At 40.2% G+C, this 27,189-nt stretch overlaps 1 protein-coding gene and 1 long non-coding RNA gene across 2 annotated transcripts in view; one reads left to right on the top strand and one right to left on the bottom strand.

Moving 5' to 3' along the window:
* LOC148186825 (uncharacterized) overlaps positions 1-23,843 on the top strand; it is a 61,436-nt gene extending 37,593 nt beyond the window's left edge. The window contains exons 4-5 of the long non-coding RNA XR_015779056.1: positions 7,744-7,831; positions 23,343-23,843. This is a non-coding gene — a long non-coding RNA (uncharacterized LOC148186825). The remainder of the gene's footprint in view (positions 1-7,743; positions 7,832-23,342) is intronic.
* Positions 23,844-24,531: 688 nt separating this feature from the next.
* lratd1 (LRAT domain containing 1) lies at positions 24,532-26,740 on the bottom strand. The gene is made up of 2 exons (XM_042503827.2): positions 26,564-26,740; positions 24,532-26,188 (listed from the first exon to the last, which is right to left on the bottom strand). The coding sequence occupies exon 2, from the start codon at positions 26,149-26,151 to the stop codon at positions 25,363-25,365; it is 789 nt and encodes a 262-aa protein (XP_042359761.1). The 5' UTR covers positions 26,152-26,188; positions 26,564-26,740; the 3' UTR covers positions 24,532-25,362.
* Between the last annotated feature and the right edge of the window lie 449 nt (positions 26,741-27,189).

Genomic DNA, 27,189 nt, shown 5'->3' on the forward strand with positions numbered 1-27,189 from the left:
AAGCATGCACATTTTCTCCGCAGGGCGACACTATGTCTCCTTGTTGTAACTGCCTCACTGCGTGATCTCCAGACCACACTTCAGGGAAAACCCTTATCGCTTGTACACTGTTGGTGTTATTCCTTTGCAAAACAAATTAATTACTCTAAAAGTATTGAAGGCTGAGAGCTGCTGTGGGCCTCATTGAGATTTAAAATATATATAAATTGTTATTATTAAGATGTAATTAAAGACCAGCTTGGTCTTATTAAATGAAACACACATACATACCAACTGCGGAGGTTAGATAAGCAAGTGTTAATAGATGAGTGAGAGTGCTGAATGTGAACATGGGCTGGCAGCAGCTACTTGTTAGCCCCTGCCTGATGTGTTCATGTTTTCACACTGATTGTGACACGGTTTGTGCGTTCTCAGCTCCGCTTTTTGGTTCGACCCTCAAGGTCTTGGAGGACTCTTAAAGCGCATCTCAATCCCCTATAGTTGCCCATTGTTGTGCATTGTCGTGTTTCCTGTGCATGGAGCTGACCTGCAGATAATGGAGGCGGATCCTTTTTTTCATGCTACATAGAATATATTACAGAGGGATTTGGAAGATAGCCAGTTACTATTTTAGACGGGTGAAAAGCACTTCTGGGAAGTGGATGGGATTTTTTTTTTCTTTTTGCTGAGTCATAGTTTTACACAAAAAGGCCATAGTGCGTGTGCATATGAGTGTGTATGTGTTTTACTCATCTACTTTATTGTTACACTCGTCTTTATGTGTATGCGTCCTTTGCCCTTCATTGGGAATTCAGAGCCGCTCTATTTTTGTGCCTCTCATTCCTCATCAATATTTTACCCTCTCTCCTCCTCTTCTCTCCTTTTTCTTTTGCTCCCTCGCTCTTTCTTGGGCATCAGAATAAGGTTTTATCTATGCTCCACCACACACTATTGAAGGACTGGCTGGCTGGCTGGGATCCCGCTGGGACGATATGAGTTGCGTCTGGTGCTATAAAGAAACCGCCACTGCCAGATGGTTGCAAACAATCCTTTAGCTGTTTGTTTTTAACCTTTATTTACCCAAAGTAGGTTGACAAAGTCCAACACATGCTCGTAATTTTTCAGCTCACCACAGAGGAGCTGTCCAGTGCGACCATTCTCACCGACACAGGGTCATTTAGCAAATCCACAGGAGCAGCAGCGGCGGTCAAGGGCGGGTCAGTTGATGATAGCTGTTGAATATAGTTTTGTCCAATTCTCCCACCGGGAATGTCAAATCACATTCCCCCCTGCTGAGTCAATTCTAGCTGCCCCATCAACACAAATGACACCCCACAGACAGGAGGAGACAGAGGGAGGGTTAAAAGAGCAGAGACCGCATGTAGCGCCACATAATAGCAGAGTACCCCCCGTACTGATGAACCATGGCAGACGCTACAAATGTAGCTGAAACTCCAAACGTTTAACCTTTGAACGGACATATCTGCAGGTGGCACTCTTTCAGTTTATTCCTCTGCTTGGCTCCATTTCAGCACTTCCTTCAAGGGCAAGTCCAAGCTTTAGGGGAGGGGGGGATTCCTGTTTGTAATTTAATATTACAGGGCTGTAAATTCATGATTAGTTCCCTGGAAGGTTCCTGAAAACTATGGAATTTGGCAAAACAGAGACTGCATTCGAATGATTCCAGTTAATAGATCAATTATTCATAATCATAATCAGAAATGCTCTATTGATCCCTGGAGGAAATTGTATTCTGTTACAGCTGCTCTGATGCCAAGCATAGAGAATTATAGTAAGTAGAAATAAGTACCAGCAAAGAGTATGTAAAAAAAAAAAATAGAAATACAATCATAAACAATTATCACTAGAATTTGAATATTATAAAAATTATAAATATGTATAATGTGCCGTGTAAGTGTGTAAGAATATAAACATATTTTTCCTTATGCTGCAATAACTGCTACACTCTTAGAAATAAAGGTGCTAACTAGAACCATAAAAGATTCTATGACTTCTTCCCATAGGAGAGCCCTTTTTGGTTTCCTTGTAGAACGATTTATTAAGGTTCCAGCTGGAACCCTTTTAGGGGAGTCTGTCAACCCATGTACAATATCTAGAATCAGCTGTGAAACATTTCACCCAGAACCCCCATTAGGAGGTTCAATAGAGAACCATTCAGGGGATGCTGTTGATAACCCTTTTACATTCCAAGAGTTTCATCTAGCATCCATCTTGGGGATTGGGAACCCTTTGATATTCCAAGGGTTTCATCTGGAAGCCACCCAGGGCATTCTACCGAGAACCCTTTTATATTCCGAGAGATTCATCTAGAACTCACTCAGGGGATTCTACAGAGAGATTGATAACATTACCTATAGATCTCTCTTTCATTAACCAGTTTTTAATTGAAATTTTAGTCCTACAAAGAACCCTTGAAGAACCATTTCCCCATTAGCAAAAACAAGTTTCTTCAGAGGCAAATGGTTGTGGTAAGAATAGAGTACTTTTGGAACCTTCATTTTTAAGAATGTAATGTAACCTCGAGTCTAGTCAGCGCACAGCAAGTCAGCAAAAATGCAGAAATGTGCATTTTGTTTACAAACAAGCATATACTGTAAATACATACATATGAAGAGAACTCCAATAATGAACTACTGATGAATAAACATGTGCTTGGGTTTCCCTGGGCCTGTTTGTTTGTGCAAATTCTTGAAATCAGCAACAGATTTTAAATACAGCACAACTAAGTTAACAATGGTCTCAGAAGTTTGTCTTTGTTTTCCTTTAAAATAGCTCCAAATTACATTGTTTATTGGAAATTAGCACCAAATTACATTGTTTATTGGAAATTAGCACCTTGTTTACTGTCAACCAATTTGGTGGGTTTGGAAATGTCACTTCTGCTTATGTAATGTAATTTGCTGCTACCTGATCTTGCATCGTGTTGCAGGTCTTGTCTGAATTTGTCAGATCAAGTCTACAGTCTCTAGATTTATGACTCATGTCTGACTTGAGTACATGTGACTCAAGAGCAGACCTCTGGTATGTAGGAGTCCAATTGTCCGATAGTCCTTTTGAGCATACACACTATTATCATGTCAAGTTTGTGAAACTGTGAAACTGCAAATGTAATCTATGTGGAAGTTATGTCTGTGGTGTGTTCAGGTGTGATGTGGGCAGAGGACAGTACTTCTTCTGTTTCTGTCTGTTTCTGCAGATGATCCGCTCAACTTAGTGATACAATGCAATAACACCTCTTGTAGATGTAGATGTAGATTGTAGAAATACTACCTCATTTTGCAGTACATGGGAGTTTGTTTGAAACTGACGTGTTTCTATTAGGCATATTTTATATTGCAGCTTCAGTTTACGCAATTTGAGGGTCAATGGAAACCTGCCTAGTGAAAGCAAGCCCCAGATTCACTTTCATTTGGAACAAACTTTATTTTTGTTTGCCATTGTTTTTTTTCCTAACTTTCTCTTCGTGGATGAATGCTGCTGACAGTCTTGCTCGTGGGCGCTACCTTTTCATGAAGTCGTTACCTCTGAACACTGTGCCCAGGAACATCCCAAACACAGCAATATCAGAAGAAAATGAGAAAATACAGGCAGTGGGCAAATTCTCTACAGAAAAAATTCAATGCCATACGCTTCAAGCGGGTCATCAGTGATGATTGGGAAGGATTACTTTTGTATGGGTTTTAAAGATTTTGAGGAAAATCCTGTATACTATACTTTAAAGTCGGATACCTATTACCTGCTACTTTACATACATGTCTATTAAAACATCATTACCCATCGTGATTATTCAGTCATCTTTAGACACTGTGAGGATCATTTTAATATTCTAAGTATAAACTCGGTTCATCATTTCAGCACACGTCATGACTCGCATCACAGTATTATTTGAGATAATTGAATCATGATCTCGGATTCAAAAATCGATGTTTCAGTTTAGTGAATTGATTTAATCCAATTAATCATCTCACTAAACTTGAAGGTTGGGCTGCTTTTGATAACATTTACCACTGAAACCCAGAAAATTAATCACATCCCTAAATTATCAGGATGTGGAGCACTTTCTGGACTGAGTGTGTCAGAATTTTATATTGCAGTTACTGTAACAAATGTCCATTAGACACACAGACCTCAGAGGGAACACCTGTTGCTCTATTGTTATACTTTTTTTCATTTCCCTAAAACATTTCTAGCAGTTGTTGGTTTATTCATTTCTGTCAGTTTTAATATGAAACAGGCGTCCTATTTTGGGTCCATTAGGAAAAACTGTGGAAAGCGCTCTTACCTGCAGTAGCCAGCCGAAACCCAAGGGAGCAAAATCATGCTTGCTAATTAACTATCAGGCCACTTTTGAATATTTGGCAGTGCTCCAGCCATGTGTGTTTGTGTGTTTTTTTCCTCTTTTTTTGTATCAGAATAAAGGTGTGATTATAGAGGACATTAGCCCCTCTGCCTGCCTTTATTAGGCCACACATGAAGGGCTTTATTTCATCAGAGCTGACACCCTCCCTAGGAGTCATTTCTTTTTGCAATTTTCTGCTCGGTTTCATGTTCCATTACCGGCAGATTATGCTTTTTTTCCCTTTTTTTTCCTGTCTTGCACATACACTCATTTATGGATGAGCTCACGCACAAACACATTTGCAGCACTTACACACACACACACAGCTGCACACACATATTGTGAATGCTCATGATCCCATGCACTATTGTTATTGGACCACTGGTTGCTGAATGGTGGATGGGAGAGCTCGCCTAGAGGAGAGGACAGTAGTTAAAACCAGCACTGAATTGCTTTCTGTACTATGAAAGTAAAATCAATTCCAAAACCCATTACCTGTACAGATGATTTAAAGGCACTGTGAAAGGAAAGGTGAGTTTTTACTCCCTATTTCATCCTAATTTCTCCGTATGTGTTTATGTGTGTGTGTGTGTGTGTGTGTGTGTGTGTGTGTGTGTGTGTGTGTGTGTTTGCGTGTGTGAAGGGAAACTGGCAGGAAACTCAATAGGATATTATATTGACTTCTAGGGTGCAGATTCAATGCATCATGAGTCTTTTAAAGAGACATCCCACAGATTTGATATTTTCAAGACACTAGATGTGCGAAAATAATTGTGTCTTTTGTAGATCCAAAGGAGCTTTGTCAAGGCTGAGAAAGTAACACTGATGATGTCATATACACGTCGGCCTGTAGCAGAGGTCAGCAACCTTGGGTATGCTGGCAACAATTTGCACACGGAAGCTTTGGATCCACAATTCCTCTGTGAAATCGTGGACTATCACCTCCCAGAAATCTCTCATATGTGGCTGCTCCCGGGTATAAGGGGTTTATCTTTCCATTATCGTTCGCATTACATGCCTATGTCGCCTTGGACTGGAAATAATGACAGCTACTGCGGTGGCTGCAATAGAAATAAACCTGCTGATGTTCTGAACATCCATCGTAATGCTTCTTGGAATGCTATCGCAAGAGGAGAAGCGCATAACATCACTCAGTTGAAAGGCAGTCATCTCACAATTGTGTTTTATCAACATTTCGAGTTTCGCACAAAAATTTCCAACTAATTACTCATACGAGGGACTTGGTAACTGCCTAACTTTTCATTTGGCACAACACACCTGTAACCATGATCAAAAACATATTTTTCAATATTTGTTTCCTTTTTTTACATGCATGCAGTAATTACCGTGATTGTGTGTTGGTCTCTGAGTGCTGCCAAAGCATGGGTGACATACTGAATAACTCCCAAGCCTGACTATGCTCCCTGCGAATACCGTATACGGATAGAGGACTAGTGCTGCATCACATGGAATGGGCAGATGGTAGACGGCAAACTGGATATCATGTAAGTGGATGAGAGTTATATATTAGTATGATAAAAAGTAAAAATATTTTAATTTGTTGCCGCCCGTGATGGAACAACTTGATGTTGCATTGCTTCATCACACAAAAAACATGGCTAAAACATGGAGGACCTGGACTATTCCCAGAATGTAAAAATGATTACATAAAATAATTAACTCAGCAAAAGTGTATTTAATATATAATATATATATATATTTTTTTAAAATTGTCCAACACCATAATGAACTTAGTTTTTTCCATGTCGTCCAGAAAGTTTTGTCCGTGTGTCGACTACTCTCTGCCTGATTCCATGCGAACGCAGCGTGTTGGCATTTTCTTATTTGTATTTAAATATGTCTTACCAACCTCAACTTTATGAGTGTTCTCCTGAATATTGTGAGAATTGCATCACAATTGTAATTTATGGTTGTTCTGCTGAATTATGCAGAGTAGTTGTTTTTTGTCAGCAATTTCCATGATCTTAATGTGATTACAGGATTGTTTGTGTGCTGCTTTGGCAGGTAAAACATCCAGTTGTTTTCTTTTGTCTTATTCAGTGTTAAACTCTGTGGGGTGTTCAGTTGGATCGGCTTTCAGTGCTTTCGGTGTATTTATAATACACTTTTCAGTGACAGTGTTTACAAACAGCTTTATTCATGGAGCTTCTGTTCACTGTTGTAAAGTCCAAAATAGTATTTGACCTTGGATTTAACCTGAATAAATGATGCTTAAAGTTGAATCTCACCTGGTGTATCTCCCTACATTTCACTCTCTCTGTCTCCACGTTCCCTGTGTGTGCCTGCTCATAAAAAAGTGCAGTAAATGTGTTGATTCAGCTTGCACTTTCAGCATTATTTTCCTTGGTTTACAGCAAACACGCCTTGGATATGCCAACTGAAAAAATACTGTTTCTTAAGTCATTCTGGCAATATATAAATCAGCAAACAGCAAATTGCAGTTTGTTGCTAAGTCGATTTCCCCCCTCATGCTTATGCTGTATATTTTCATTTCTACCAGTGTGGGTGTCTTTTTTTCTGCATTGCCTGCCAAAAACTGTAGTGCTGATTCTCCAGATATGTTAAAGACATTCATGTATTAAAAACCAAGGTTATTATATGGAGGCGTGCAGACAATCAGACAAGGATACTGAGCCAAGGAGCGAGGGGAGCCTGTACGTTTAGGCTGCATTTCCTCTGCACGGTGCGGCTCGAGGAGACTCTCCCTGACTTGCTATTTTTTTGGTTTTCCATCAGCAAAAGACGAACAGCACCTGGTACTTTTAAAAAAACAAAATACCACCTCTGTCAAGGTTCCAAGAAAGTTGAGCCAGTTTTAAAAAGTGCAGTTAACCTTTTATCATCTCTTTGTGGTCATTTTTCTTCCTGGTCGGTACGTCTTAATTTGTATGACATTTTGCAGACGTTTTCAGGTTTCTTATGGTCATGAAAAAGCAAATTTTGCATATAGCAATTTCCAGGCCTTGAAAAGTCTTGGAAAGCAAAACATACCTTGAAAGTTTTACAAAAGTCATGGAGTTGGTTTGTCAAACCTGTATGATACCACATGATGTATTCGAGGACCGTCAATAATTTGAAAATCCAACAACAATTTCTGTTTTAACAGTTCGTGGCTGCGATAAATGGTGTAACTTTTGGTGAACTTTAAAGAAAACATGCCTTCCAAACCCATGGTCTTCAAATCAGCAGCAAAATATATACAAAATACAGCTATTTAAAGTTATTTGCAACCTCCATAAGCCACCACTACCCAATAAATAACAAACAGTCCCTAAGCACAGAACTCAAACTGGCTAAAACTAACTAAAACTAGACAAATTTAAAACTACATAAAAATAAAAACTAATGAAAACACTAAACTATAATCACTCTTGTTCCCACAGGAAGAGCTGGAAGTGGCTCGACCTGGCCTGGCCGTTAGTCTGGTGTGATGGTGGGCAAGAATAGAAACCCTGCATGGGTCACTGTGAGGTGAGTGAGACACACTGACGAGCACAGGAGGAGACAAGGAGTGATAGAAAGGGATGCAATGAATGTGGAAAAATTGAAGGATGAGAAAAATACCAAAATAAGCAGCAATTTGTGGGTGTTTTTATTCAACACATCACTGACAGCATCATTGTATTTTTCTCGTCAGACGTTTTTGTCATCAGAGGAAATTTTAGACACAATTGTTCTTAAAAATAGTAACCACTCAAAGAATGGCTGTGTTTTTTGAGTGTTTATTTCTGTTTGCGTCTGACATGTCTTTTGGCAGATGTACCGTCATTAATTTTATGTTTAAGTAGCTCTTATTAACTCCTCGGGAGATACGGTGTGTGTGTGTGCATGTGTGTATTGGGGGCTGGTTTGCTTTACACTGAGGATCTCATTTGGCTCGGTTAAACAACATTAGCACTAATTGTCACAAGTGTCAGCGGTGTTATTGACAAGCAATCAATGATTCATTCCCGACCACCTCATCCGTAAACCTGTTGCTGCTCGTTGATCAGCATGACCTCCTTTTTAGTGTTTATTAATATTTATTTCATCCTTTTTTTTATTAATTTTAGTACTTATAGTTAAGGAAATGTCTTTGAACTTCACCTTAACAAGCGCAGAACAGTTACTCTCTAGTGGTGGTTAGAGATTAGTCTCTTGTTGTCTTTTTGAGCAAATTCACGACCAAAATGATGTGGCCATTTAAACCTGAATGTGGTGTTATGATGAGTAATGAGAGTGTTTTAAAGACAGATTGTGACTGAGATCACTGTATCTGTAGTGAGGAAATAAAACTGATCATTAGCTGTGACATTTCAGTTTCCGGTTGCGGTCGCTAACTCACACACTCATTCACACTGTGTGCAGCCTGCGTCATTGTGCTGAACAGTTTATTTTCCTTAAAAGAGACATTTCCCCTGTGAACTCAAGCTTTCCAATATTTTTATTTTACTTTAGATGTTAGAGTTGATTTTGTTCCACTAGTTCTGTTTACTGTCACAACATCACCACCCTATCGATGCATACACTGTATGTAATCTGGATGGTTTTGTTGAAGATATGCAAGAAATTGGCAGGTTTTTCACATGTTTTTTCAAGTATATTGCCACTTTTATGTCGCTATTGTAATGTATAAGTGACAGGTAAAATCTGCATGCCAGCAAGATGTGCAAGGGTGTCCACCACAGGGTTAATAATAAACTTTCATGGTGATCTAGTGACCTTCCACATAGTTTCACAGTGGCAAGGACACGTCGCATCTTCTGCTTGATTTCATTAGATAAAAAAAAAACTCCATTACATCCATGTCAATCACTTTTTCCCACTACCTTTCCACCCATGGCTGGCTGGATCAAACCTGTAAGAGGGACAAAAATGATCTTCCAGGCCCCCAAATTATCCCTCTCTGTACAGTGTTTGCTGTGTAACAAGTTTCATAGTTAGCTTTTAAAGCTATACTTTGACACAGAGTCCCTCTTTCAAGGAATACCTCATCCCCCCAAAAAACGACTTATACATCAGTTACTCACCCCATGCTGCATTGTATTCATGAAGAAACCTTTTTTTTCTTGCGTGTGTCCACAGTAAACAATGATTTTTTTTTTTTTTTTAAAAAAAGGTGTTTTTAAAGTAAGCCCTACAATATAGAGAACACATCTAAAACCCAGGAATCAGTTACCATTAAAGCAGCTCTGGTCCCCTTGTCTCAAAGTCAATGGGTTTTTTGAAAGGGGTGATGGGTTTGAGGTCTGAAATAAGGTCTGTAGTTTATGAGACTGTCACGTTTTGTTTTACAACATAAAATATGTCAGTAAAATACCCCACTCGTTAACTTTGAAGCTTTTGTGTGTCTTAAAAAAGGAGGTTGCTAACAAATGGCTAAATGAGGCTACATGTTACTTTACAGCCTCGTCGTGGTGGTGACACGACCGTAGTGTAGTTCATTCATAGCCTAACATTAGCTTTTTATTTCGGGCGATTACATTTAGGCTTCAAAAAGTGTTGTTCATTTGTGAGGATTATCTGGCTGAACAAAACATGTAAGAATCATAAATGTTTGTTTACCACAGAGCTTATTTTCTGCAGTGATCCAAAATCCAATGGAGCAATGTTGGCTTCTGTATTGGCCTATAGAAAAACATCATGCCTGGGGCACTCTATTGGCACATTTTGGGTTAAGTCCTCTTCTATACAAGCTAACAGTTCTAAAAACCCAAGATGGCTGCTACGCTCATCAGCAGCAATAATAAACATATTATTCTACTGTTTGTTAGCACTTCTGTCCACTTTGTGTCTCATTAAAACAGTCATACAGTGTTTGTATTCACCAAATACAGCAAACAATGTGGTTATCAACTGGTATTGCTTGGTTTTCGACTTGTACTGGAACGCGGTAAATTCAGGTGTGATGTCATTACCAGCTCCAACTTTTGACTTTTGGCTTTCATCTTTCTACTTCAAACTTCAAGAGTAAATGGAAGGCAACAGTAGTACAACCACTTGGTTGCATCTCTTCAGTTTGTGGAATCACATTGTGTCACATGGTCAGTATTGGACAAACTCTCTACCAGTCTGGCACAACTATTGGTCTGAAGCCACATGACCCAATACCCAACCCACCTTTGTACGTAAACCAATTAGCTGATGTGTGTATGAATGGAAATAATTGGTAGATTTATCTTTTTTCCCACTTGTGCCTTATTGTTCAAAATGTATTTCATGATAACTCTGATGAAGGCCACAAGTTGATGGTCTTATAACAGAGTTGTTGGAGTGTTGCTGGAGTTTTGACCTATTTGGACTTCTTTGCCTTCTCCATGCACCTTGGAAGTAGGTGAAGTTGTGCCAGAAGCCCTGCTTCTACTGTTTTGAAGAGAGCGTAGATGAGTTTCACTTTCAGTTCAGGTGTACTTAGTAAAGTATAAGAAAAAATGCATGTTTGGAAAGCGCTGAGACTTGGATTATTCTGCATGAGTTTTTTTAGAGTTTGCAAACAGATGTTTTGATATAATTTTGGTGTTCTGAAATGCAGACCATCATGTCTGTTTTTTCTACTTGAGGGTGCATTCATGTAAATTTTCCATATTGGGAAATCATTTGTCTGATAACTCTGACACCACATTAATGCTGGGTTAATCTAAGTCTCATTTATCGAGCTGTATGCTCAGTACTTCCCAAACACATGCATTTTTGCTAAAACCTTACAATTTTAAACACGTCCGCATATGAGTAGCACGTGAGGGCAAGCGTGTGCATTTAAACTCTGATTGTGCGTTCCACTGAGCTGTGACTTTAGCAAAAATGCATGTTTTTGGGAAATACTGAGCATATGACTAGATAAATGAGACTTGGATTATACTGATTAAACGAGTTGTTTAGGAGTTTGTAAACATGCGTTTGATAGTTTTGATATTTTTGCTGTTAAACGTGGTGCCCATTTACTTCAATTCATGTAAAGAATGTTCAGCGTTTTTGGATTAGTCATTCACCATGGAGGCATGTGAGACAAAGCCTTTCTTCACAAATTCAAGGGGTGTAACAAGGGGTGAGTAACTGATATGAAAATGCTCTTTTGGGGGGTGAAGGATTCCCATAAGACACGGCATGAAGATGAAAACATTTAATAATAAAGCAGGATCCACCTTAAAGTAATTATCATTTCAGTGGATACCATGTATTTCCAAACATGTTTGTCAGTTAATTCAGCACAACACCTGGGGCGTTTGGGGCACCTCTGGATCTGCAGTTGCTTACCTAAAATGCTATTTTGATATCATGTCAAAAACCTAATGTATATACTGCATTGTATAGCATTAACGATGTGAAAGGATGGTTAGCTTAATATATGGTTCTTTTACAAAAATCATTTTGTAAATCCATTACAGAGAAAGCGAATAAATATTGAACTCTACAATAAATCCTTGAAAGTATTGAGATATTATTTTTATTGCCCATCCCTGTCACACAGTTGTTGCTGTATTGAGTGTGGAACAAGCCATGGTCATAAATATGCACACGCGCTGCGAGCCATGCTTATTCAAGGACCTCTCACCTCTTAAATAGCCTCAGCAGGCCACACGCTGACTGTCAAATGACCACATACTTGTTTTTCAGCTGCACTCTTAAGTTCTGATTGAGAGAAAGAGAGAGAGAGAGACAGTGAGAGAGAGAGAGAGAGACAGTGAGAGAGACAGTGAGAGAGAGACAGTGAGAGAGACAGTGAGAGAGAGAGAGAGAGACAGTGAGAGAGAGAGAGAGAGACAGTGAGAGAGACAGTGAGAGAGAGAGAGAGATTACCAACATCCTCACATGAACCTCTGCAGTGAGAGACTGAAAGAGAGAGAGAGAGAGAGAAAAGAATCAAGGATCTTGATTCAAACTCTCCTTGTGAAAATGAATTCACTGAAGGCATTATTCAACAGAGTGCAATTGTAAAAAGATGCAAGAGAAATTTCCAGGGTGCAAAGAGTAACGTTATGAAATGGTAAAGTATAAACCTTGACTGGGAAAACACTCCGGAGTATAACATGACAAAATGTTAAGAGAATGACATTTAGCAACGGGTTATTCAGAGCAGGGCAGCCAGGAAGGTTGTGAAATGCTCATAATGACATTTACAGTAACCTTTTCCTGTGACTTTTTAAAAAGGGTTAAGACCACAGAGACGGAAAGATGGGGAACTGTTAGGTTCTTCCCATTAATCAAACTGTGATTGCACTGGGCCACAGCCTGAGGGCAACTTCTCCGCTCACTCATTAAGGAGTGAAGAGGAAGAGGACGGAGGCCACACAGTAAAAGAGACAGGGTGGACTGATGGGTACAATGTGTCCTCTAACCAGTCAACCCGGGGTTAAACCCTAGGATAGGATAGATACTTGCTGGAGTGTCTCTAATGCAATTCCTGAATCCCTGATCTCCACAGCGGTGCAAAATCAAGTCATTGTCATTAAAAAAAAAATGAATTCAGATCACTTTTTCTTGTTAAAGTCCCCCTCCAGAGACATTTAAAAGTATGCAAAAATGACTCCACTATGATTAATGTTTTGTTTAACATAATTTTTCAACATTAAAAAACAAAAAAAAAAAGTTCTGAAAGGGGCTGGAAACACATCTAGGCTTCTCTTTTTTTCTCAAGAGCCCCTAAGCGATGACATTTTTCCGTAGGCTGACACAAGTTAGCATTGCCCTGGTTCCTCCTCATCAAAAACCCTATAGGATTTTACCATTAGATTTTGGATCATTGCAGAAAATAAGCTCTGTGGCAAACAAATGTTTATGACACCTACATGTTTTCTTCCATCAGATAATCTTCACAAATAAGTACAGCTTTTATGAATTTTGAAGACAATATGAATTTTGAAGACAGTATAAATGCACTAAACTACAATCACATGACTTCAACATCACCGCCACAACAAGGCTGTATAGTCTTGCTCAGCTTGATAATGTTCTGTAGTCCAAGTTTGTGAGTGGGATATTTGCCGTCGACTTTTATGTTGTAAAACAAAATGTTAAAGTCTCTTCATCAGCTTTTGTTAACCACTGACCTGATTTCAGGCATCTAATCAATAACCCATTCAAAAGACCTGTTCACTTCCAGACAAGGGTACAGAAGATGCAAAAATGCTAACTCATTTCTGGGTTTTAGGACTCATTGCTGGGGCAAAATATTGAGAACTTCTAACTCGGCCATCACCCAACCCACCATCACTTTTTGCTCTAGGTTTCAGCTTTCTCCAGCGTTACTAAAACTAATCTTGCATTCCATTTACTTCAGGAGTCAGAGATTGGGGATTGGAAGGATATTATACCTGTGTTGACTAAGTTTAAGTAGCTTCAATAAGCAATAGCGTTTCTAGCCAGGTCAGCCATTTTTAGCGAGTACAACAACAGCACAATTTGGCTGTATTTTCAGCATTAAAACACTGTAGCAACCTTTCCACAGATAAAAGTTATATGTGCACGGCCAATTTAATAAGACACAAATAAGACAGAAGTGCTAATAAACAGGAGACAGCTTTTACCACTGTTGAAAACTAGAGCAGCTCTCTTTGATTTCGAGGTCCGAACTTTAGGGGTCATTCCATTTGAAATTTTGAACTGGAACACCAGTGCAAACAAAACACACCATAAGTTGTTGAAAGAGCAGTGTGTATCAATATTGCTAGCATTAACATTGGGAAACATTGGAGAGGTTCAGCTGCATGGAGTCTGTTGTGCATGGTATGTAGATTTATGTCGTCAGAAGTATAGTTAGCATCTTTTATTTGTTTATGTTGTTTGTTAGCATGGGGGCTAACTGACATTGGCTGATGAAGCATTAGAGGTTGTTCAACATAAAATAATATCTGCTTGGATGGGGTTTTTTCGTAGATCCAAAAACCTAAACCTCAATCGTGTTCACTGTCAAAAGCTTCAGTGCTAATGCTAAATCTCTCTGTATTGACAATTCCTCTGTGTTTTGCCACAGTCTTTTTCCCATTGTTTTGTTTCTTAGACTACAATTGGCTTTTTAATAAGTGATGTGCATAGATTGCCTGGTGCATGTTTCAATCTCAGATTTTAAGGAAGTGCAAAGACATCACCCTCTTCAGTAAAGGACTGAGAAAACACCTCTCGAAAGACAAACTTTGTTCAGGTACAAGTCAGTATAGTCAGACATTTTAGGGATAAGAAAAACACAGTTGTGACTGGAGGGGGCTCTAAGAATGTTTTTGTGAAGATTCAGTTTGTAGAAATATTTGATCATTGCCAAATTGCTTATCATTATCGTTATAAATGGAGCTGATTTAAGAGAAAGGCAGCTGCTTTGTAACACTGATTATGAAAGACCTATGAAATGTGATGAGACATTTACAACAATGTCCCTGAATGAGACCTACTGCTGTCAAAGAAATGGGAAATGACTGCCGCGGTCAAAATTTTTCATTTTGTTCCTGTCCAAATTAGATTTCAGCTCACAAATGTCGTCCTCAACATATCTGACTCCCATGATGGCTGATTCTTTCTTCCGCTCCAAAAGCAATCAAATATCTTCATCTTTGGAGCCCAGAGTAAACATAGAGGTAGTGTTTGTAAAGCTACCAGATAAATGAAATGTGCTCCTACAGCATTTTTAAGAGGTTGTTGACAATATGCTGCTGACATTTAGCAGTCACTGTCTCTTGACAGAGGTGGATAGGCTCAGAGAACGGAGCGGTGCAGCTGTGGCAGAGCACATATCCCGAGGCCATGCAGTCCCTAAACTCAGTGAAGCGCAGTCAAATGTTAGAGCACCTGCACTCCGAACAGAAAATTTATGGGCTGTAGAAAAATGGTACTGTTGGGTTTTATCACCGAAAAATGTTTTTTTTGCTACTGACCAAACACATTACACACGCTAGGGTAATAACATTGACTTCATAAAGCTGTTATTTTAAGAGCAGTTGTTTTGTAGAAGTTCCCATAAGTTTATTTAATGGAGTCGACCAACTACAGTGGTGGAAAGCAACATCATACATACACGTTATAGCCGCAGTGGTTAATAGATTTTCTGATTCGTAGTTTTAAAAAAAGGAATCGCCAACAATTTTGATTATCAGTGAATAGTTTAAGTCATTTTTCAAGCAAAAATGTTTAACATTTGCTGTTCCAGTTTCTTAAATGTGAGAATTTCCTGCTTTTCTTTGTCATTTGTGATAGTAAATCGAGTGTTAGTATTTGAACTCTTGATTGGAAAAACTATTTCAAGTAGTAGTAGTAGTAGTTATACCTCTTCTCCACAACATTTTAGAGGAAATGATTGCACTTTTAACTCCAGTACATTTGTTCAACAGCTATAGTTACTTTATGATCAGCAAATTAATGGTATCCTATGCCGGAGAGAAGAGCCACTGTATATATTCATACAGAAGTATTCCCACTCAGTCATCATTTATGACCCACTAGAAGTGTGTAGTGGTATATTTATCTGCAGAGACTCTGCCCTCTGCCTGTATTTTCTTTTTTCTTTTTCTTTTTTATTATTTTGCGGTGTTCGGGACTCACCTGGGCACAGTGCCCAGGCGAGGTCGGGACTTTCTAAAAAGGTAGCACCCTGATGCCAGACCGTAAGCAGCAGGCATGCAAGAGGAACCCACAAAAATTGCAAGCACAGTGCCAACAAAATAAATAAATGAATAAATAAATTACTGCCTACAAATAGAAACCAACTATTCCTGCAGTTTTAACTTTAAATATGATGCACTGTTACAGATTAAACTACCCGTGAGTAGAAGCAGAAACCACAGTTACAATTAGCTCCTAGACCTGCAACAACGTTAAAGCACTGCTGACATTAAATGAGTGCTTTTACCTTAGACACTTTAAGTATATTTTATTGTTAATGGGCTACATCTGCACTTACACTGCAGGACCTTTCCTTGTAATGGAGTCTTGTATTTTAAAAAAGGTGTTATTTTTACTTTTATTTAAAGGTGTACTATGCTGGATTGTTTGTTATTTTTTGTTTATATGTTACCCACAGAAATAAAAGTAAAAGTCAACCCAGATTCACTCCTGTTTGGCGGTATGCCTCGCTATATTTGAATTTCTTCGTCTCTTGGATGACTTCTGCTTACATTCTGACGTCTGATCTTTGCCTTTTTACAAAGCCATGACCTCACCTGATCACCTGAAATACACCACCGCACACTTCTAATGGGTCATAAGAGATTATTAAGAGGGATAACATAAAAAAATCCTGCATAGAGAAATTTGAGAAAGGGATCAGAATACCTCCATTACCACCACACACACACAAAAAAACAAAAAATAGAAATATATTAAGTAAATCCATACATGATGACAAAAATATCGCTCTGCTTTAGGAACAAAGAACAAAACATAGCTGTAGGTCAACTCTCAACAAAAGCCACCAAGTTACATTTCATACCAAAACATTTTGTCCTGGTTTGTACGTTGCTTCCAAACTGTGACAGAGAGCTAAATTTGAATTGAGCAGATTCATCAACAGTGGCCAGGTGCAGACAAACGATCCTGTTTGAACAGAGGTGCATATTTGCATGTCAGTTAGTCAACCTGTTGTAGTTAAAGCTGGGCGGGGCTCAGTTACTGTTTGCTGTGTGGGGGTGTTTGTGTGCTCCTCTCCAGCAATCATTTAACTGTTAACCACATGTCCCCAGAGAGCAGGGATTCCCCTTTTTCCTCTGGAGTCTTCCTTTGTTAAAGATGATCTATTATGCTTAACTAATTTTCTGTTATTGTAATGTATATATGTATAATGTTACAATGTTTCTGAAATGTAGCGGATGTAAGAAGTTGAATTAAATGAAGTTGCATGAAATTTAAAGTAGCAGAAAATGCAAATTCTCAAGTAAAGTGCCAGCACCTCAAATTTGTACTGAAGTGCTGTACTTGAATAAATGTAGTTTGTTACAGTCCATCATTGGATGTTACTTATTCATTAGTCGGAGCCTGCATGTCCCAATGTTTTGGCCATTCAGAATATTATTGTTTTTTTTTGTAGAGCTGATTCGATTACCTCCAGTAACTGATTAATTTAATGAATTCAAATGGAAGTAACCACTATCATACTGTCTTTTGGATGTTTATAAGAGAACAGAAAACAAATTTCATGAAAATCACTTCAGAATTAAGTGAGTTACAGACTTTTGAAGTGAAATCTGTATCTTTCATTACATGTGTATTTGTTTAGCAGCAGATCTTAAAATTTTGGCACCCAAGCAGACGCATCACGGCGAGTTTAGAGCAGCGGCCAATGAGGCATCCACATTTGGTGATATTTCACGGTAGAAAGTGCTGCTATACTTCATTACAGTCATTCTCCGGCAGAAACGACAGTGCAGAGACGCCGAAATACTTAAGCCCAGGACAAACTGACCACTCAGTCCAGAGTGGGCTTTTCAAGAGGGAGTCTTAAAGAGACAGGCGCGAAAATAAAATGTATTAGACAAAGGCTGAATACAAATGTTCCAGTACAGACAGTATGAGTAACACAAAGTGTTTTTAAACATAAAAGCATGTAAACATTTTCTAGTAGAAACCCAAAATACAAATATGAACTTGAAGTTAAGCATAATAGGTCCCCTTTAAGTGTAAAAAACTTGAACTCCCTCAAAGTACATTGATCGAAACATTGATACACAAGCAGATTTGCTAGATTGTAAAAAACCTGAAACTGTCATCTCTTAAAACTAAAGTAAAAGATTCTCTTGAGGTTGAGAATACTTCACCTGACCTTTTAGCTACAACTTTTTAGCATGGTAGACGGTCACAAGGTACAGCAGGCTGAATTTTAGCTGAGGTATAAAACTATGTACAAGTGACTTTCACTGTTGGGTATTTCCAGCTCTTCTCAGTTTAAGCGTTTATGGTACCACACCATCATTAAAGGATAAAGGATTTTTCAAAACTTGAATCAATTTCCTAAAACAGCTGGGCACTGTAGACAAGACTTTAGTGGTAAACTTTAGTGGTGGATTATGGACCAAATGACCAGTATGAGATCAGCGCACTAACAGGTTTGTAAACGCTGGTAAAAAGTCTGCGCCAGGATGTTTCGCTAACCTGCAAAACAAAGCAGCTGTGCGTGTCTGACTGTGGATGGTCGAGCTGTTGAATGTGGATTTTGTTGCAGCGATGGTGCTTAGCTTGACAGGTACGAGGCTCAGTTGTCTGTGAATGTAGCTGTACTGTTAGTAAACCACGTGAAGTCGCAATTTTCTCTTACAGAGCTACAAGTCCTTTTAAGTCAATAACTTAGAGGACATTGCTTTCAACCTTCAGACTAACATGATAAAGATTTAAAAAATAATTCATGCTGAAATAGTTGTTTTTCTTTCTTAACAGTGAGATCACTAACACAGAGTTTACAGAGAACCTGGGTACAAATAGTTTTCTCGTCTTAATTAATTACTTATTTTAGGTCTCAGAGTTTGAGATTTTGACCTTATCAAACGATGATCAGTAAATGTGTGCTCATAAATTATACTTTAAGCCTGTCAAGAACTGTGCTGGTGAAATGCAGGTTTATCAATGTGTAGAAATTAGAGTAGATGTAGGAAGAAAATGTCTAAATGAATTTTTAACACTTGATTCACCTTGATTCCACTTTCAGATACCTATATTAGCCCAATTTAATTAAATCTAAAAAACATTTTGACTAAAGTAATGACCTTTCATCAGCTAAAACTAAACCAAAACTGTGACGGTTAAAATGACTAAAATGTGACTCAAATTAATAAGCATTTTTGTCTAAAAACTAAATCTACAATAGCTGCCAAAATTGACAGAGATTTTTGGCAAACATTACTCAAACTGGCTGTTTTGGGAAACAGTTTCAGCAGCATGTTTGGTGGTCCAGTGACTATCTACATCAGCAGAATGATGTATGTTGTATTGAGTAAAATAAACTACAGTGCCCATGTTCATTATAATAAAGTAATATGTTAGCTGGTGCAATGATGCAGCTCAGTTATGTGTTATAGGCTTTGGCTGAACAGGCAATACTTTTGTTGGTTTTGGTCTTTACATGACATTTGTTGATTATGAGAAAAATTCTGAACATCACCAGACGTATCCTTTACATTGTGCCAGAACTTTGTGGAAGTAATTTCACTAATAATGCTTAAATCACCATCCAAGCACCTGTCCAAGTGACTCTTCACATTTTTTCCAACCTATTTCAGCTTTAATCGCTTGCACAACACAAGACAATGTTTTTAGGGCTTTGATAAGTCAGTTTTCCGTGTATTCAAATTACAAATGTGTTGCAGCGGGTAGTTACTTTTAAATGCCAGTATGTATGTATGTACGGGCTCAAACATAGAAACACTACATATGATGCATTCACATGTTTTTTACGACAGATGTTAAGCGGAAACTGCAGTTAGCAGGGTTTTAACAGCATGTAACCCATTTACCACCGCCTCATTTACACCTCCAGCTGTGCAGTCAGCGTTGTTGAATAAAGCACCCATTTTAAAGAGCAGCGGAAGAGGAAGACAAGACATTCAAGTCTACTGGGAGTCCAGGCCAGTGTCTAGATTAGAGGGAGATCCTCTTAAAGGCATCGCACAGACAGGATACTCTGTCTTGTTGCCTCCTCCCCAGAACATCTCCTCTGAGACCACTGATTTAGCTGGCAGCAGGCTAGCTGGGATCCGCTTTGTCCAGATGCATACACACACACACACATGCGCGCGCACACACACACACACACACACACACACAGACACACTAACAAACCGCAGTGTGCACTGAATACATCCATACCACTGCACAAACGAACAATAGCTGGTCCCCAGTGAGTGAGTGTGAGAGGGAGAAGGAGAGAGGGTGAGAGAGAGAGAGATTGGGTTGTCATATGTTTGTCTTACACGACTCGCTATTAAGGCTAACAACTAGCTTTAAGCTGTGGAGGATTTGCTCAGGCACACACACGCGCATGCAGACACAAGACCTCAGTGGATATACAGTATGAGACAGTGGCTGGAGTTGCCTTAGTAACAGCATTTACTTTCACACTGTCGCTGATGGGATACAAAAATGCAGACCTCAATGAATAGACATGCAGACAGCATATGACATATATGGCATATGTATATATATATATATATATATATATATATATATGCATATATAAGTATATATGAAAAACTAAGCCAATGTGGAAGTGCTGAAAACTGCAGTTCATCAAATGGCCACTTGAGGCTGGCTCCTTAACGGCGTAAATCTCCATAGATTCCCCATGTTGAAATGCCGAATTTCACAGCGGAAATAAACAGCCAGGTACAAAAAACACTTTTGGTCTCTATAGATAATTTCAACATTCATGACAACTGTACGGGGTGAGTTTTTATATATATGTCCCCCTTATTTACAATATTTTAAGGCCCAAAGATACTCTTATTTAAGGGCCAGACTGCTTGAATGACAGGCTGTGTGCAAGTTGTAGCTACAGTCTTTGAGTCAGTGTACAGTCTAATCCAATATCCAAATATGGTCTCTTCTGGTTAAAAAAAACAAGATGGCAGCAGCTGAAATGCTGAACATGAGGCCTGATGTTACATGAGGCTAGTTATAACGGTACATATTTTAAGCCAAGCCATGATGTGTTTGTTAAACCTAATCTCATGCTTTTGTTGCCTAAATTTATGGAAATAACCTAAAACTAAGTGTTTTAGGAGTTGTCAGTTTATTTTGAAAAAGACTGTATACATGTGGCTAGATAGCCCCCAGGAACAGTGCCAGGCTTTAAAGCGAATTTTATGTAGTAGCCAAAAGTGGTATTACACTGTTTAGGTCTATTGGCTGATGCCACGGGGCCCGAAAAGACTTTTGCCCATTGACATACACGGAAAAAGAGACGTCTGTGGATATATATTTTTTGAGCGTCACGACCCCAGCAAATTGATTTGTTTTACTATCAGGGTTTAATTCATTTGGTCTGATAACATTTTGAAAGTCTGGAAGAGATTTAAATTATTTTATCCCCATTCAAGTTAGCAGAGCGCTAAACTGAAAGTTAGCCTCTTAGCCAGTGGAAGTCTTTAGTGCGCTTATAATACGGGCTCCACAATGATGACAATGTGGGTAATTTTATCCTCATAAATAGAGCTTTTTTACCTTCATGCAAAACTGGACACCTTTGTAGGAATGAACGGGGGCCCATCATCAGTGCTGTATCTAGGTCTCATTAGACATCTATGGTAACGAGCAGAAACTGTACATTTCCTATGAAAACAGAAGTGCATTTCGAAAAGACACAATGCAGGTAACAAAAGGAAACTGACATGATGTCCCTGAACATCCAAAACTGTTGCAGGAGGATACCTAACGCATCTTACTTTGACGTGTGGGTCCATTAACAAAGTAGCGGTAGCTATTTGACGAATTGGGATGACAACACGTTGTTAGGTCTCAGACTTTCACCCACTCACATTTACTCACATACACATATATGGTTTCTAGAGCCCAAACTGAAGCACATACACACATACAATGTCTCGTCAGATGGCTGAAGCCTCTCCTCAAGCTAACAATGTGGTGTGCATTATCTGCCTGGAGCACACACACAAAAACACACACACGTAAATCTTTTTCCGAGGCCTATTAGTCACAGACCACAAACACACATACAAACTCCAACACCAGCTGCCCCAGTACCCTGATTTCTCAAACTCACAGGGGGGATGTCTGACGCACACACACACACACACACACACACACAATCACCCACCTGGGGCAACCTCAATTTAACATGGAGCCTGTAAGAAATACACTGAACAGACAGAACATTCGTCAGAGGGTAAGACAAAGGAAAGCAAGGAGATAAAATGGGCTGTTTGCCTACATTTATCCACAATAGATGTTTGTTTGCAAGAACGTTGTGTTTGGGTTATTGGAATTAAGGAATCCAAAATTAGATTCTGACTAAAGCACTCTGTTGTTATCTGTTTTAATACGTCTACAAACACGATTTCCATTATTTTTTTTGCCCATTTTCAAAATAAAAGTGTTTATCGAAACTGTTGTTTTGCCGTGCAGGTAGAAAAGAAATGGAAATAGAAAATGAGGAACAAAAGGTGAAGAGAGCAAAGTAGATCAAAACTGGAGAAAACACCAGCCAACAGAAGCCAAAGAGAATTAGAGGAATCTGGAGTTAACAAGAAAAGAAATGTGTCAATACATTCACAGAAAAGCCGATAGAACAAAGTATTTGGGTCAATAGCTTGGGAAAATTTTCTCAAGGCACATTTACAAGATGCAAAGACTTATTAGTCTGTATTTTGACACGATGCACATCTGAGGGGTGAGACGGCAACATCTGTAAACACACAGAATAAGGGGAAGACCTGATTGAGCTTGCAGCAAACATCAGTCCCACCAGAGACGCACACTGGTAACCCTGCATGCTGGTTTTCCTGCACACAATCCCTCACAAACACATGCAAACTCTTTGTCTGCCATTCCACCTGCATTGCAGTTATTTATGACCACACTTACCCCTTTTCCACCACCATGGGACTGGTTCCATTCTGGTCTCTACCCCTAATTTTGAACCATTCAGAACCATTTAGAGCAAGCAGTAACTGCGGCTAAAATCCAAATATCTAGAGGTGAAGACTCACCCAGACAAGCTCTATACTGGGAACATGTTTCAAAACCTCTTCCGCTATAAAATCTGACAAGTCGATTTTATTAAAAAAAAAATTTTTGAAATAAAAAAAACCAGGAAACTGATTGCCTTGAAACCCTCAGTAAATATAAGTATTAGTCTTAAGCTATGTTAACTTTTCATCTAATTGTTAAGTTACCTTAACATTTAGTTTATGAAGGTGTTGCAACTGAAAAATGACAAGTTTTTTAATCAATCTTTCTGAGTATTGTAAATTCAAGTAAACCAAGTTTACTGATGTATATATCTCTATTCTGTTGGTTGAAAACTAGTCAAATTTGTATGGATATATTTAAAAAATATCATTTTTGACTTTTTTAACAGGACAGATTAAGAATGAAGGGGAGAGAGAGGAGATGACATGCAGTAAAGGGCTGCAGGATGAAGTCGGACCCGCGTCTGCTGGGGTATGGACATGGCCTCTGTACATGGGGCATCCGCTCTACCAGGTGAGCTACTGGGCACCCTGTATTTGCATATTTTGTTAAACACGCGAACAAAACAGAACTCGCAGATCTCCTAAGGTAATCATTAGCAAAATCTTGTTTGTTATGATCAGGTTGAGTCTGACTAAACTTGGTTTACTGAAGTTGCTAACACTTAGAAAGAACAAGATCATTTCACATGTCATTTTTAAGTAGCAACACCTTCAGAAAATTAAGTAAAAACAACTAAATTGTAGGTGAATTTAATATTTAGACATAAACTAAACATTTTTAGATTAATTGTTTTGTGTACGTACCTTTTTCAGGGCAATTGGCTTCATACGTTTCTTAAAGTGAGATCAACTTGTCAGATTTTACAGTGTTCTGTACAATCAGAGATGAATCACAGGCAGAACAAAGACACATCACGGCAAAACCTCTCCATGAATCCAACTCTCTGGTCCTTTCAGACTCAATTAAGCTCACGTGAGAAGTTCGACTGAAGTGATTAATTCCACCTTCACTGATACTACAGCAACTCCAGAGAGAAAAGGTTCAACACCTTCTGACTTTCAGAGTCAAAACATCAATCCAGAGATAAAGCCGCTGGTGCCATAACAACACCATGTGTTTCCTCATGATAACATGGAGGACATCTCGCCCACTATGAAATATGATGCAAGAACATGTGTAGTGGAGAAATTTAAAAGACGGAATAATCTGGAGATCAACATGCTTGTGAATGTCTAAATGCCAGCAGGATAAAACCCAAACATGAAAAAACAGCCTGTGGCAAAACACTATATGCTCCCATTGACTCTATACAGCTGCCTTAAGACTGTAGCTCCCAGATCCCATATGGATTTTTCATAAAGCCTTTATGGGTTTGATGCAGATGACCATTTTACTGCCTCCAAATACTGTGCAGATATATGAAGCCCATTTGGCTTCAGGCAGGTCAGGAGGTACTGGAACATTAATAATTCATATATGCTGCATGTGTGTGAGAGTGAGAGTGAGAGAGAGATTATGCTGTTTGTATGTAGGAAATTACCTGTGACCAAAACAACACCTGCCAGACCAAGAGCTTCTTTTTCATATTTCAACCTCCATTTATTTTGAACCAAAAAAGATTAAATCCACTAAACTTAAATACAAAAATAAGGGACTCAAATTCAAATCAATGTATGAATACAATTTACACATACATCCAGTGCTGTGGAGCAGGATGACAGCATTGTGAGAATGACAATACTCTTGTTATGGCAAAAAAGGGGGAGCTTGAACAAGCCAAATGCTTTGTTTAGGCAACTGCGTAGCCAACTGGGGACTATCAGAGGTCTTTGAATTAGTGGATCTGTGTTATGGTCAGTCCTTTTAAAGCTAACAGTAAAAAAATAGAAGGGAGACTTTTCGAGAGCCATCCCAGATCCTATCTTTCATCTTTTTCTTTTTACCCCCACCATCTCTCACCGTCTGGTCTGCCGCAGCAGGCGCCCTATACGCCGAGAGGGGGCCAATTCCATTATCCCGAGAAATTAAACAGAAAACCAAACCGAGCCGTGTGCGCTATGTGCGGTCTGTAAAGGTGATTCGGGTCGGGGGTGGGGGGTGGGGGTGGGTTTTTAGCAGAAATCGTGTGTCCCACTCAGCACGAATTCTGGATCTGAAGGGGCGTTGTCTGTTTGTATGGCCGCTCTCTCTCAGTTTTCAACACAATTTGATGGAATTTCCACAGAGCGCCTCGGGTCCAGACGCAGGTCCATCCATCCGTAACAAACAGTCCAAAACCAACAGGTCCTTTTGCATGTGTGTGTGTGCTTGTGTGTGCGCAAAACTGTGCGTCCGTGCGCAGCGGGAGATGGGGGCGAGAGGAGGAGGAGGAGGGTATAGGAGAGGATATCAAACGGAATCCCTGATCACTCCTTGCCCCCGTTAACCAAAGACAGCTCTTTGAGAATTCCACTGGCGTCCACTCTCCTCCTCTCCCGGATCATGTCCTCCAGGCTGCGAAAGACCAGAGTGTGCACCCCGCTGCCGGACAGATGCACTTTGAGGAAATACTGCTGCTCCGCAGAGTGCGCCTCTCCCCCCGCTTTGAACTCCCGTTTCCCAAAGCGGCACCAAGCTGCGAAACTTTCCGAGTTGGTCCAGCATATCTCCTCGCTGCTCAGGCCCAGGTGTCCCACCGCGTTCTGCATCACCAGGTCAGAAGGCAGCGGTCGGTACCGGTAACGATTGTTCACTATCCTCCCGTGGCGGCCGCTGCTGATCTCAAGCAGGCTGTCCTTGCGGATCTCGCCCTTGTGCAGATGAATCACCTGGTCGTCCTGCTCGTAGATGGCCCAGTGGGGGGCTTGCGCGGTGGCCACGAGCTCCAGCAGGTCCCCCGGTTTGCACATAGTCAGCAAAGTTTTGGCCGAGTACACGTTCAAGTCCTCGTTCTCCCGCAGCTTGGAGAAGATGCATTCCTGCGCGCAGAAGGCGGAGTACTCCACCTCGCTGACCGAGAAGGGTCCCTCCTCGGCCGGGCTGTGGTCCTTGGTGAAGCCGCAGTCAGACGGAGTGCGGTCGTCCACCTCCTCCTCTTCGTCAGAGAAGAAGTAGGCGACGCCGACCCGAAGCTCGTCCTTCTCCAGCCCGGACGGATCCCCCGTGGGCAGCTCGCTGTAGTTGAGGTGGGTGATCCGATCCAGTTGATTTCCCATCAATGACCTGGCAAGGCAGAGGCATGGACTGCGGTGTCTGGGAGAGGGGAGATGGAGAGAGTGATAGGGAGAGAGAGGGGTGTCAATAGCGTAAAAAAATTACAGAACAAGGCGCATTATGCACAAACTCCTGCCTGCATTTGCTCAAAAGATAAGAAAACACTTTTCGGCAGTCACCTGTGTAGAAAGGCAAGAGCTCTCTCGTGTGATTGAGCCGAAAGAGTACACTAACACAATCAATGATCCACTGCACCTTGCTCCCTTCACACCCATTAGTCAATCATTAATTCCAGTGGAATGTAAAAAAGCCTGCGGTTCCCATGTAGGAGCAAAATACAGGAGAGAAAAACAGTGTGAGTGAATAAACTCCTGTTTTTACGCACGGCGCAAAATGAAGAGGAAAAAAGGATACCTGTGCGCTCCCCGGGCAAATGGTTAAATATCCTTATGGTCCATTAGTACAGAGGGCTGCACACGTTCCCTACTGTCTCTCTTCTTCTTCTCCTCTTTCTTCTCACACTTGTCTCTCACTCTTTGCACCGCGCACCGGGCGCTCCGGCTGTCGTGCGTGCTAGTACTTCACTTCTTTCAGCACCAGCTCCATTTAAGTACCAAGGAGAGCTCCGCCTCAGCCCGCGCGCTCCGCCTTCCGCGCGTCTCACTGGAGCGCAGTCACGGGTCCGTTACGCGCGAGCCAATGAGAGCCGTGCAAGAGCACGCCAGTCATGCGGAGGAACCAATCGAGTGCGCGCAGGGCGGCTGGCGGCGATAGGCGGCTGTTACCGTGGCATGGTTTTTGTTGTCAGAGAGCTGTGGAATTCTCTACATGATCAGTCCGCGCAGGCAAGTTTTCAAGGCAACAGCCAGCAGTGATAACAGCCTGCATATCTCAAGACGGGCATATGAGAGAAGCTCGAGTTTTTTTTTTATTGCGCTCTGATGTGCTATAAACATTTCTCGCTATCTCCAAAATGCTCCAAAAGTGCGCCCTTATCGCATGCGCACTGTTGCTGTAGGACATGACAAATGTGTTCCCAC

Source organism: Plectropomus leopardus, chromosome 16 (assembly GCF_026936395.1).
Source record: "Plectropomus leopardus strain MGB_pleo_1.0 chromosome 16, ASM2693639v1, whole genome shotgun sequence".
Lineage (NCBI taxonomy): Eukaryota > Metazoa > Chordata > Actinopteri > Perciformes > Serranidae > Plectropomus > Plectropomus leopardus.